Raw genomic sequence first — 13,793 nt, 5'->3', positions numbered from 1 at the left:
TTTAAAGCGGAGCGTAGAACGGGAACGGAATCGAAATGCAGAATAGGGGTGATTTATTTAGTTTGATTTCAATGCTTGTACAGTGCATTGTAAAGGTCTACAAGTAGGATATGTAGCAGCACGCACATACACAACCACGCTCACCTAATAAAATGCTTGTTCTAGTTCGTTTTTTTTTTGTGGATGCTATTTGGCACTGTGTAGTAGCTGCTATCGAAAACTGCGAAACATTTTTATTGTTATATTACAAAGAAATATCCTTATTTACTTATAAACGAGCACTTAATTACATCTCTCTTTAAAATCCATATAATTTGGACAATTTTAATTAACAAATTGTGAGACCTTATTACCGGGGACGATTGCCAAAACACGACCAAAACCGTCGGGGGAGGTATTAATAGACGCGTTTTGCCTCGCTTCCAATAATTCGAATACTTTTTCTCTTTGGACTATTGATAACAGAACAAAACGCGTCTTTCATTTCCCTTTCCACATTTTTGGACGGGTTATTGCAGTCGACCTCGGTTTCAAACTGTTTTTCGCGGAGAACTTTTGAACGAGTAGAAAAACTTAGCACCCGTGTTTGTATTCTTAATGCTGGAATAACTACGCGTCCTCAGATATCCCAATTCAAGACTTGTGAGGTGGGTTTTGTCGAAGGCTGAGGTAAGCTCAGCCGCTCCACGGTCAGGCGAAGGTCCCACTAACCTTTACCAATTAATAACACAAGTAGTTGTTGTTTTGTTCCGAACACGCACACACACACGATGCGGCTTTTGCCTTTCGATGCCGGAGAGAGAGGGAGAGAGATGCCACGGATGATAGCGCAGGAGCGGCGGAAAGATGACAGTACGGGTCGCGGTTCTCAGGGAACGGTGGTGATAATCCTCAAGTATCTTACCCCAGAGAAAGCTTACTCGGATTGGTTCAGGCGGGTTACGGTGGTGCTCCTATGGCTAACCATTTACTGCGGCGGGCAGGAAGGGCGCGGTTTGACCTAGGTGAAGTATAAAGTATCTATTAGTACTACCCAACGTCTAGATGTATTTGTACTCCTCTCAGGGAGCCTCGGACAAGAGTCCTAGCGACCATGAGCGGTGTAGTGAAGTCCACCGTTGCATTCGGCTCGGCACCCCAATCAGGAGGCGGGGGAGGGAGATGCTCCTCGGCCACCCTGATTGAACTGTCCGCGCCTCATGCCATCCCCCATTTGTTGCTGGGTAGACCCAGTACTCCTCTCAGGGAGCCTCGGTCCACCGTTGCATATGGCTCGGCACTTCACCCAGGGAGCGGGGGAGCGAAATGATCCTCGGCAACCCTGGGTGAACTGTCTGCGACAAATGCCACCCGTATTGATATGTATTGGGCCTGGCATGTCCCTCAAGTGGAGCCCAGTACTGCGATTCACTAACTTCTATAACGATTTTCAGTATTGATATAATATCATAACGATAATTTTAACGAGTTTGCTATTCAGTAACTTATCTTTATTTATAACTCGATATAGAACAATCAGCTGTTTCCTATAACGATTTGACAAGAGACTTATATCGTCGGTTTTGTTTTTCACGCTATAGGTGGTTAAGATAATTTATTAACAAAATTTATTAATATTTTGGTGTTTTCGTGTTTCAAACAATAAAAATAATGGCATTTGAGTTTGTAGCGAATAATTTAACGCAAAATGTAACAGCGTCGAGTGCATCAAGAATAGATAGGCGCTTGCTCAGGGATATCGATGATCCTTTTGAGCTTGAGCATGCAGAATTCAAAAAACTGTACCGCGTATCTCCGGATATTGTGATGGGACTTGCTGATCGGCTACACGAAAATCTAAGAGGACAGAGGATCTCAGCAATATCGGAAGAGAAACAGGTAAAGCTACTAAAATCATTGAAAATTTGCAGTGTCCTTACTTACTAGATATCTTTGAAGGTTTTGTGTGCCTTACGTTTTTATGCCACTGGATGTTATCAACGGCCTGTAGGAGAACAGTGGGGAATTTCGATGAGCCAGTCTTCCATCAGCCGATGTATCCATAGGGTGACTGATGCAATAAATGAGAAAGTGCTTTTCGACGAAATCAAGTTTCCTATGACGCAGGAAGAACGACAAGCTGCCAAAGAGGTATTTTCGTCAGCACCTGCGCCCTTCGTTGGAGGAACGATAGGAGCGATTGACTGTACGCACGTTTCCATTTTAGCTCCAAAAGTTCATGAGGAAGCGTACGTTAATCATCATGGATATCATTCCATAAATGTGCAAATGGTAGGTTAACTAATTTAACTACTTAATAATAAAGTGCATTGCTACATGATTTTTACATTTTTGTAGATATGTGATCCAAATTTAAAAATTTTAAATGTGAATGCCAAGTTTCCGGGAGCACGTCATGACGCATATATTTGGAGTAGTTGTGCAGCTCGGCGAGCAATGCAGAGAGCCCATGAAAATGGGAATCGTCATATGTTTTTAATAGGTAATATCTATTGATTGTTCTTATTATTTTTCATAATTTGAAATATGCAACTTTCAGGTGATTCTGGGTACCCATTAGAGCCGTGGCTTATGACACCACTACCGAACCAGCCTGAGGGTACTCCCAAGTTTCGATATAACGAGGCTTTATGCAAAGCTCGAAATCCCATCGAGAGACTCTTTGGTGTTTTGAAAGGAACTTGGAGATGTCTTTCACGGCAAAGAGTTCTTTTGTATGAACCGGGCTTCGCCGGGAAAATTGTAAATGCTTGCTCAACATTACACAATATTCGTTTGCGTGAGCAGAGCTTTGACATTGATGACATCGACCCAATTTTGGTGGAACATGCTGTGACCAACTCAGAAGAAACCTTTAACTCGATATCTTCAGCTGGAAAACGGGTCCAAGAGAGACTCATAGCAAATGTTTTCTCCTGAACAATACTTATATTTTTTTTTTAATTTTTGAAATTTTCACCAAGTTTTGCTGAAGCTAAATTATGTTCGATTTTTTAAAAGTTTTGCGTTCGAAACTTTGTATAAAAAAATTCACGAGGTCCGCTGGAAAAAATTCCCAAATATCAGAAAGCCATTCAAGTGGATTAAGTTAAGACATTATTGTATAAAAATTTAATAAGCCACAAAACTGCATACTCAGAAAAATTCTAAAAACTCTCAGCAAAAAATGGTAAGTTTTCATTCACATTGTTAGTGTTACATCGTGATATATACTTGAAAAAAGAATATCGAAAAGAGTTTCAGAAAAACTTGGTGAAACTCCAAAAACCCTGTGACGAAGACTGATGTCCATGAGTATTTGCCCAAAATTAATTTTTCTCCTCTAACACAAGTTTATATTCTATATTTTTTATTAATTCCTGGAAGTTTTTTATTTGTATAAAACCTTAAAAATTAAGTCATAAAAACGAGAAAACATAAGATAAAAATTCAGTACAATACATATCACATGTTTTTTTTTTATTATCACATGTTTATATTATTAAATATACACGCTAAATCAAAAAAAGATCCAAAAAACAAAAAAATCCAATTATAATATATATATTTTTTCTTTCAAAATACATAAAATATCGATGGACACATTAAAAAGCCAAAAATTGTCAAGCTTTTGCAATATATGAACTTTGGTTTCCAAGGACAAAGTATTTTTCTTACATTTATTTGGCATTTCAGCGAAATACCTTTGCTTTTAAACAAACAATGCCAAAACACGTGTACGCGCATTTCACACAAAAACTAACAAAAACTGTAAAAAAAATACGCGAAAATTCGTGTAATGTATTGAAAAAGTTGATTCTAATTCTGGACATTTTAATTACTAAAGGTTCTAATTTTTGAGCGACTACTGTATAGTGTTGCTAATTTTTTCCCCTGAAAAGTACATTTTGTTCATCTGTTATATGGACGAAAATACGCAACACCCTTAGCAAAAAAGTTTCTAAAAAATCAACGGAAATGTTTACGGTCATGAAACTTGCACTTCCTTACCTAAAATTGAATGAGCTACAAAACTACATTTTCTAACAATTCTGAATAAAAAGTTGAAAATGTTGATGAAATTTTTTTGAAGTTCGATTAATTTTCTAGAGCGAGTTAAAAAAAATCAAGACTAAGCTAAATACTAAAATACTAGTTTATAGCCTATCAGACAGCCGGTTAAACGCATCCGACCACTTTCCAATTTCTTTAGCAATTGCAAACAATGCCTCGTTCTGCTTCGCTTGCATTTCAATTAGCTTGGCCTTATTTTCCAATCGTTTGGTCTCATTTTCTGCCAGTATCTGTTGATATAGGGAGAAAAATGAAAAAAGTTTAATAAATAAATTTTTTATAATGAATTATTGTTTCTTACCCTGTGTGTTTGAGCCTGCACTTCAGCGATTTCTAAAAATCGCCGCGTTTTGTCGGCTTCTGCGTCAGCACGCTTACTTTTTAAGCCCCTACGTTGTGTTTGTGCGGGGGTAGCAGAAAATGCCCTAGACCCTCTCGAGTGATGAGCGGACGGTGTTGTAGCCATCCCACATTCAACAGCCTCCTCGTCATCATCAGCTTCTTGCTCCTTATTTTTCCTTTTTGAACCCCTGCGCAGTGTTTGGTCAGGGGTAGCGGACGGTGTTGCAGCAACTACACATTCTACAGTCGGAGCCACCGCCTCCTCGTCATCGTCCTCGAAAATCAAACACAGCTCCTAATTATAATAAAAACAAACAAAATAATTCGGACACATATATGGAAATAAGTGTAAAACTATAACTTCACCTCTTCTTCTTCCATTGTATCCGGGCAATCGTGTGAGCCTTCAACATATTTTTCCCCAATTAAATTTAACACACGCATCTCCATTTCATTCGGCGCCGGGAGGGTAATTGGCCGATTGCCTGTTTGGGCTCTTTGCACATTTCGGTCCCGAACGCGGTTGCTCGTGCGGCCTTTTAAATCGCGCCACACCTACTTCCAAAGAAATAAAACACGAAATATAGACACATTTATGAATAAACATAAATATCTCCGGAAAAATCAAAGTTAAAAGTGAATTCTGATAACACGATAAGTCTAGGACAAACATCGGCTACAAATATTTCCTGACAGAAGTAAAATTTTTATTTTCCACCTTCGGATTATTGATACCGTGATCAAAACGTGTCTTTTGATATCTCTCGATATTTTTGGACGTTTTTAAGCAGTCTACCACAGTCCTAGACTTACCGGAATCACTAAATTCTTCGTTTGAATTTTCACACAATATTAACTTTTCACCGCAACACATTTATGTATGTTTTTGGGATTAGCGTACAAGTTAAATGTACATATACTATCCACACATATTTGTACATAAGAACCAAACACTAATATGCAAACAAATGGCCGAACGTAACTTTGTCAGCGCTTTCCGCTATTCACAATATTTAGTGGAATCCCGTTCTCACCATGCTATGATTATTCATAAATTGTCTCACAATTTGCGATTCCATTTATGTATCACAAGCACTGGTTCCTCATGACGGTTTATATGTTGCTATTTTTTACTAAAGAAGTACTTACCGTTTGCCATTGTTCTATAGTTTTTGTAGCTCCTCCAATAGCGTTGAGCTTTTCTGTCAACTCTCTCCATTTCCTCAAGTACTCAATCCTTCCATGTTGACGCTGGAATTTTCCTGTTGCCAGTCCGTCGTTCTCAGTGAGAAGGTCAACTAGTGCCCGTAACTGCTCCTGTGATGTCCGGTTTCGCTTAGCAGCAGCACTTGTGGACGCCATTATAAAATTCTAAAATAAAGAACAATAAATGTTTAAAATAAGGTTGTAATAACGTAATAATTAAAAATACTTGCCGTTAATATTACTTTTCTTTTATACACTGAACAAAGAAATTTGATTTCAGTTCCTATTATGGTGAATTCCACTTATAAAAAATCAATTATTAAACTGAAGAATCAAATTAGCGCAAACAAATAGTTTTTCTTTATTCCTCTTTGTGATTTTCATATTTTGACATTTCGAACGGCTGATGTGAGCAGAGATGCCACACTTTAACATTTTGAATAGATACGAAAAGTCAGTTGTTTGGACTCGTTATATATAAGTTACTGAATCGCACATTCGTTACAGCAAACCAAAAATTTGGCCGATATACATAACGACTTCCATAACGATATAAGTTAGTGAATCGCACTACAGGACTGGTCCTGGACGCGCCTTGGTGGAACTAGCCGTGCCCATCCGTCCTTCAAGGTAGAAAGGGAGCGTATCCCCTTCTACCCCGTGGGACGTTGTGCAAAGGTTGGTTTCCCATAGGTGAGGGGGGGGGGGGAGAGATCCATGACCCCGATGGGTTCGCTGGGAGTCTTCCCCGTTCACCTTGGGACCCCTTTGATACCTATCATTGTAAGTTGGCCTCAGCCTCACTTACCTAGGTGAAGTATGCAGTGAGTGATGGCGTTTGCCATTTCATACTTGTTAGCGTATAAAATGGTTAAGAATTCAGCTCATCAATAACTCCTCGTAAAAATGCACGCCGGATAGTACCACACGTGCTGAGTATGTTTGGTTGTTCACTGTTGGTACTTGGCATACTATGTGCGGGTGGTTGTTCGCTGTGCAAGGCGATCGTAGGGTATGTATATTTAAATGGCATATTATGTGCGGATGGTTGTTCGCTGTGCAAGGCGATCGTAGGGTATGTATATATTTAATGTTAGGGCTTGTGAGTGGGCTATTGTGACGTAGCATTTTGCTACGTTACAGACTTTTGTATAATTTTCTGTAGGACCCATATAGGTTCACTACATTTTCATACTAAATTCGTTCAAACAAATTTACCATCACACCAACCCCTATCTGATATTCCGCTCCGTTTTTTGTTTCCCTGTGTCGCTTTCCACGACAGCAAACCCGGTAATTTTGACACTTCGTTCAGTGTCAAACGCATGTTCCACGCAGGTTCCACTGAGTTCCACAATAGCTTGACACTGACCGAAGTGTCAAACTGCAGTGTGTTAGAAAGAGAAAGGAATTGTTTCCTTCTCATACATATCATACTTGTAAACCTGTACTATGGTAAAGTGAGCACGTGTCACACGCACTCTTTGGTAATCTGTTCTGCGCTTGCGACACTTCCTTACTGTATGACCAACGAAATAAAACTAAGGCAGAAATGGTATAATATAGACATTGCATAGACGAAAAATCGTGTGAGGCAAGCTTCACAAAATTCTAGTAGGTCACATTCACCACTTACCACAGCAGAATTTGTTAAACTACCACTGTCTGTATTTGTTATTTAATAATTATTTGTACACTTTTTATTCAGCTAATGTGTTCAGAATTTTAACTTTTACTCACTAAAATTCCAATCAGTGTATTTTTGTGCTTAAATTATGTTAAAGTTTTTGGTGTGGTGAAAGTGGCCCACCAGAATTTTGATACGCTCCGCTGCTTTCCACTGAAGTTCGCGCATGCAACATCTTTATATTAAAAATGTTTGACTAAGGCAAGGTGTACACGAGGCTACGCGTATTAGACGCTGCAGGCGAAATTTGTACGCTTTGATGCCGAACACATGTATTTGAATGGAGAGCTGCATACGAGGCGTCAGCTGCATGAAAGCGACAAAGCATGAAAGTTTCATGTAGCTAGGCGTACAGCAATGTTGGTAGATACGCCTAGAAAAGAGCAAGAAGAAAATGTTTGTTTACAATTTTTCGTTTGCAAAGTTGTGTGCTGGAAGAAATGGAAGAACAACATTTGGATGAAATTGAAAATGGATCAATTGCTGACGACAACTACAACGATTGTACCCCCACGAAGACAGAGTCTTTGATCTGCAACAACCTAGAATCACATCCAGCCAAAGAAAGCAATTTTGAACCAAAATTTAGCGCCAAGAAGAGAAAGAAAACAGCCCGAGACGAAGTCGATGTGGTGGTGCTAAATTACCTTAAAACAAAAAAGGAAAATACAACTTCGGAAGATCCAAAAAAAAAATGTTTCTAATGAGCTTACTTCCCGATGTAAGAAGTCTTTCTCACAAGAGGAGGTTAGGTTGAACTGACCGGTCCATGAGGGCCTCACATAGACTGAATGAGTCCGTAATGTTACCAGAAGTTTGTTTTAAGGACCAAACTGAAAACCCCTATCAAAAACCAGGACCTATGTTATAAAATACTCCGTCCTCTTGGCAAATACTAGAAGCTTCCTAGGACTTAAGCCACTTGCTGCTTCTAGATCTGACAGCCGTATCACTCCTAATATCTGGAGTCTTAGCCTGGCAAGGGCAGGGAACGTGCTCGATCGTTTCCTCCTCCAGCCCGCACTTCCTACATCTGCTATCACTGACCAAGCCTAATTTAAAAGCATGTGACACCAGTAGGCAGTGTCCAGTCAGAAGACCCGTCATGAGTCTACAGTGCTCTCTTTTTAATGATAGAAGCAACTTTGTTAGTCTAAGGTTGTAAGACCTACACATAATCTTCGACACTTTACAGCCCCGCGCTTGAACCCCAGCCTTTCCTGCTTGGTCGATCATGTGCACTTCTAGCCTTCGCTTAATCTCGCCCAGTCTAATTGGGACGTTTACGGAACAAGCTTCAAGGGATGCGCTCTTTTTAGCTAGTTCATCCGCTTTTTCATTCCCATATGCCCTGGGAACCAATATAGATGTATGCTTCTCCCTGTCCCGATTCGCTCCAGGGACTGCTTACTCCTTAACACGCATTTAGATGCTGCGCTATGCGAAATTATTGCCTTAATTGCTGCTTGACTGTCAATATAAAAGTTAACACGGTTGAAGCTTAAGCTATTCTCTTCCAAGGTTTCTACCGCTTTGGTTACGGCTACTATTTCTGCTTGGAAAACGCTACAGTAATCCGGCAGCCTGCAGGATCTGTTTATTTCCGGATCAGCACAGTATACCGCAGACCCTACTCCTTCCACTACTTTGGAACCATCTGTGTACACAAGTATCGTCACGTCTGCCATTTGAGCACCCTTGCGCCAACCGTCCACCTCTATTGTGACCTTAAGATCGCCCTCGAAGCGCAGATAGGGAATCAGGTAGTTGTTCGTCTTGTGATTGATGACGCTATACTACTATGCCCGTATGAGCGGCGCTCAAGCTGCCCCGAGGCACCGAGCCTGGTTGCAGTTGTTAACGTTATATTCTTTGCTACCAAGTCTACAGGTGGAATGTGCAGATTGGCATACAGTGCAGCCGTCGGGGTTGTTTTCAGGGCTCCCGTAATGCTAAGCATTGAGAGTTTGCATACCCCCTCAAATTTTTTGAGGTAGGCTGTTTTTTGTGTGGCTTTTCACCAAACAAGAACCCTATAGTATAAAATAGGGCTTACAATCGCTGTAAAATGTAATGAGAAAGTGAGGGCGATAAGCCCCACGTACGCCCCAGCTTTCTTTTTTTTATTTATTTATTTATTATTTAAAGTCGACGACAAATTATGGTCGACTGCATAATATAAAAGATATATAAATATACAACTCAAAAGATAAAATTTAAGATATATCGAGATTTCAACAATGTTATATTACAAACAAAGAAATATTAATGAACATTACTCTTTAATTTCAGAATATAATAATAATAAGAAATATGAGCAGAAATAAGATCTTATGCCGAAATCTTATACTGGCGGAATGCGTCAGATTTCGCTCAGCATGATTTCGGAATGCTGTGGATTCCAATCTTCCTGTTGGAATACAACAAGATTCCAATCAGCATGTCATGGGAATCCGGCAGTGCTAAGAGTAGTGTAATGAGGATACGCCATCACAAGGCATAAAAAAGTAACATGACCTGTGTTGTTGGAATGCACCGGATTCCAATCAGCTCGATGCCTGACCCATAAGATTATACTGCCGGAATGCATACGATTCCGGTCAGTGAGTATGAAAAAGCATGTTTTTTACGTTGTTGGAATGCACCAGATTCCAATCAACACAGTACTGTCTTGTTCCTTCTTAATGATACATGTTGATAAATGTTCCTCCATCCTTAAGCGAGATAGTACCTGTTTTTTATGGAAGGAATAAAAAGAGGATTATTTTTAGCAAAGTTTCGTCGACAAAGGGGTAAATAGAAAGGAACGTAGTGGCTGGATACTTTAGGGGGAACCGCAAAAAACAAGCGGCTGAGGAGGTCCGCAGAAAATTTCTCCAATAATGAGCTTATGGATGAACAATACCCCCAGTAATATTCTCCGATTTTCCAGAGTGGGTAAGTTAATAAGAAGAAGTCTACTTATGTATGGAGGAAGGTGGAGACTTGAGTCCCAATTAAGGCTGCGCAATGCAAATATCAAAAATTGCTTTTGAACTGACTCAAGACGCTTTATATGCTTTTGAGAAACAGGGGACCAAACGCATGAGCAATACTCGAGTATTGGACGAACCAGCGATGTGTAAAGAACCTTAGTGAGGTACGGATCATCGAACTCTTTAGCCCATCTTTTAACAAATCCAAGTAAACCCAACGCTTTGTTGGCTATAGATGAAATATGCATGTTAAAATTCAATTTCGGATCAAAAAGGACACCTAGATCATTTGCAATAGATATACGCTCCAAAGGCGTACCATCTATTACATAAGATTTCAATGCTGGCTTCACTCGGTGAAATGTCATATGCTTACATTTAGAGCAATTTAAAGCTAGTAAATTTGTTGTGCACCAACATTGGAACGAGTCCAAGTCAGCCTGAAGAAGATACAAGGAACTCAAATCGGTAGACAGTAAGTGTAGCAAAGTTTTACATCATCCGCATACATTATAGTATGGGAATATAATATTGTGTGTGGCAAGTCATTAATGAAAAGGGCAAAGAGCCTAGATGACTTCCCTGGGGTACGCCGGAGGAAACTCCGAACGATTCCGACAGATTGCACTTGAACAGGACTTTTTGGGTCCGGTTAGAAAGATAGCTTTTCAGCCACATTAATATGTGAAACGGAAAGCCCAGTAAATCAAGCTTATGAATAGGCAACTCATGGTTGACGGTATCAAATGCTTTGCTGAAGTCCGTGTAGATGACATCCGTTTGCTTGTTCGCTAAAAATCCTTCCATAACTATAAAGGTGAATACAAGCAAATTTGTAGTGGTTGACCTTTGACGAATAAAACCGTGTTGGCATGGAGACAAAAGACTAGAACACTGATATTGGAGTTGACTGGTAACAATCTGTTCAAAGACTTTAGGAATGACTGAAAGTTTAGCAATACCCCTGTAGTTTTCAACTTTTGACCTACTACCTTTTTTATGCAGGGGTATAATAAAAGACTGTTTCCAAAGTGTCGGGAATGACGCAGATCCCAGAGATAGCTCAAATAATTTTAAAATAGGCTCATACATGTTTTCGGCGCAGTACCTAAGCATGCAACTAGGAACACCGTCCGGTCCCGGATAAAAGGTGGGCTTCAAAGATTGAAGACTCTGAAGAACAATATTACCATCAATAGCAGGATTCCTAATGTAATTTGAGCTATCTAAGCGATAGGGATATTGACCGGAATGAAAACCACTGGATGAATACGTGGACTTAAAGAACTCAGAAAATAGTTCAGCAACGTCGTCATCAGTGCAAGCTTTTTTACCTCCAAAGGTTAATGAGGAAGGATACCCAGAAGTTTTCCGCTTTGAATTTACGAAACTGTAAAACTTTTTTGGATTTCTAAAAAATTGGGCTTTGCAACAACTCAAGTAATTTTTATAACAAAGCTGATTAAGACGGTGAAATTTAGAACGAGCTATTAGATATTTAGAGAGGTCTGCAGATGCTCCAGATTTCTTGAATCGCTTATAAAGCCTAAATTTAATGTTATTAAGTCTTATAAGTTGCCTTGAAAACCAAGGGAAGGGTATAGCGAGTAGGAATGCAGGTATGAAAGAAGCCATCAAGTGTACTGTAAAATATAGAGATAGCCGAATCGACATCAGTGCAAGCATAGAGATCCGACCAATCATGGGAAGCCAACAGATCATTGAGCATAATGAAATTCGCTTTGTAGAAGCATCTAGATCGGGGACGAGACTGTACTTGAATCCTACGGGGTAGGCTGATATCAAGTGATATTTCTAGCGTAGGGTGAAGAGGGTCTTCTGGAAGGGATAAAGGTGGTATTTGCGTAAGGGCAGTACCCACCGAGCCATCCACAAATACTAAATCCAGCATTTTATTTCCACTATTTGGAACATTGTTAATCTGTAAAAGAGATGAGTCTAACAAGCAATTGAGAAACTCATGTTGAGCAGTGGGAGTTAAAAAGTTTGAATCACTTATATTAACGCAATTAACTGTTGGCAAGCTAAAGTCACCAACAACAAGTCGATCGTTATCTCCCAACTGCGAATGCAAATCGCAGATGGCCGAACTATGACTAGCATAAACATCCATATCCGAACGAGGTGGTATATACGAACAGCAAACAATTACGCTATAGCTACCGAATGAAAGCCCAACTGCTATGAATTCGATATCAGAGATATTGTCAAGCGAAATCAACTCAGATGATAGGTTAGATTCAACAGCAATAAGGACACCTCCCGCTCTAGAGATGCGATCACGCTGATAAACAGCATATTTATTTGAAAAAACCTCAGGATTGTAATTATAATACATGCATAAAGTGTCGTTGAAGCCTTCTTCACCCTCTCCTCCACGTTGAGCTTCCATGACAGCTTACTGTCTAGGATGATTCCTAGATATTTTGTGCAAGGTTTCTCCGGTAGGGTCACCCCTCCTAACTTAGGCCTGATCCAATTTGGGACCTTGTACCTCTTTGTTAACAAGACCATATCCGTCTTCTCCGCGTCGACTTTCTCACGAAAATTTGCGCAAATTTAAAATTCGATCTATGCTGCTGCTAGAGGAGCTTTTAAATGAACAAAGGCCACAATCTGTCAGGCGGGAACTTTTTGATCCAGCGACGTCTTATGACCAAAATATAGAAGTCTGCACCCCAGCTCCTTCGCCCGATGATGCTCCAACCTATACTTCAGTACTATTTGAAACAATTGCCTTTTACACAAACGAGTAAACTTACGTTTTTGTATATTATTTATTATATAATTGTACTATTATTTAGTTATAAACAGAGGTTAGAATGGGTATGTTGTCAGTGGGCTGATCTCATAAGTATCTTACTACATAGAAGTTTTCATGAATTAGACGATACAATAGTGAACGAAAAAAGTACCAGTGTTACAAGTGGATGCTAGTTTGAATACTTGTACACTCAGGGAAGTAAGTATTGGCACAAGGCCTTTTTGCGGTTTTCACATAGTTTTGCTTTAGAAAAACAATTATATAAATATATACATAAAAATAATTATTTTCTCCTTTTTATTACCTTTATATTAAGTCCCTTTCATGTTTGTCCCCTCATTTCCATACGAAATGGAAAATCCTCAAACCATGTCGAAGCCATTACCGAAAATCTAATGCTTGGGAAAAAAAATTTTACGGAAATCTCGCCTTAAGTATTAAAATTCACACAAAAAAGAACAAATTTATTTAAATGCTTAAGTCCACTCATATATCATAGTGGTCTATTCCTGACTTCCTTTTTCGGCCTATTTTAATTTGCAAGACATATATATGCTACTAACTACTTGGCGGCGACTCACCCGGTGGCTAGTACTTACATAGCCGACAAGAGTCCGTACCGTGGGCTTCTGCCGGCGTGGTTACTGGTGATGTTGTTTTTGCTGATGAAGTCGTCGCTGTTGGTGGTTATGGCGCGCGGTGTTAACGCTGTTGGTGGTTGTGGCGCGCGTTATTGGCGCGCTTG

The 13,793-nt window shown here is 39.7% G+C and overlaps 2 protein-coding genes across 2 annotated transcripts; one reads left to right on the top strand and one right to left on the bottom strand.

Moving 5' to 3' along the window:
* Window positions 1–1,406: 1,406 nt before the first annotated feature.
* LOC137247908 (putative nuclease HARBI1) lies at window positions 1,407–3,272 on the top strand. Its single transcript, XM_067778835.1, has 4 exons — window positions 1,407–1,878; window positions 1,939–2,271; window positions 2,338–2,482; window positions 2,540–3,272. Exons 1-4 carry the CDS (start codon window positions 1,651–1,653, stop codon window positions 2,917–2,919), a joined length of 1,086 nt encoding a protein of 361 aa, XP_067634936.1. The 5' UTR covers window positions 1,407–1,650; the 3' UTR covers window positions 2,920–3,272.
* Window positions 3,273–3,850: 578 nt separating this feature from the next.
* Window positions 3,851–5,961, bottom strand: LOC137247907 (uncharacterized). The gene is made up of 5 exons (XM_067778834.1): window positions 5,832–5,961; window positions 5,545–5,766; window positions 4,762–4,950; window positions 4,355–4,690; window positions 3,851–4,283 (listed from the first exon to the last, which is right to left on the bottom strand). Exons 2-5 carry the CDS (start codon window positions 5,755–5,757, stop codon window positions 4,137–4,139), a joined length of 885 nt encoding a protein of 294 aa, XP_067634935.1. The 5' UTR covers window positions 5,758–5,766; window positions 5,832–5,961; the 3' UTR covers window positions 3,851–4,136.
* Window positions 5,962–13,793: the final 7,832 nt, after the last annotated feature.

This window comes from Eurosta solidaginis, chromosome 4 (assembly GCF_040869045.1).
Source record: "Eurosta solidaginis isolate ZX-2024a chromosome 4, ASM4086904v1, whole genome shotgun sequence".
Lineage (NCBI taxonomy): Eukaryota > Metazoa > Arthropoda > Insecta > Diptera > Tephritidae > Eurosta > Eurosta solidaginis.
This window is presented reverse-complemented; position numbering and strand designations above follow the sequence as displayed.

Coding starts and splice junctions, on each gene's coding strand:
- LOC137247908 (XM_067778835.1), top strand. CDS start 1,651: ATGGCATTTGAGTTTGTAGCGAATAATTTAACGCAAAATGTAACAGCG. Junction 1,879..1,938: donor CAATATCGGAAGAGAAACAG/GTAAAGCTACTA, acceptor ATATCTTTGAAG/GTTTTGTGTGCCTTACGTTT. Junction 2,483..2,539: donor TCGTCATATGTTTTTAATAG/GTAATATCTATT, acceptor TGCAACTTTCAG/GTGATTCTGGGTACCCATTA.
- LOC137247907 (XM_067778834.1), bottom strand. CDS start 5,757: ATGGCGTCCACAAGTGCTGCTGCTAAGCGAAACCGGACATCACAGGAG. Junction 4,951..5,544: donor CTATAGAACAATGGCAAACG/GTAAGTACTTCT, acceptor CTTTGGAAGTAG/GTGTGGCGCGATTTAAAAGG. Junction 4,284..4,354: donor TGCAGGCTCAAACACACAGG/GTAAGAAACAAT, acceptor CTATATCAACAG/ATACTGGCAGAAAATGAGAC.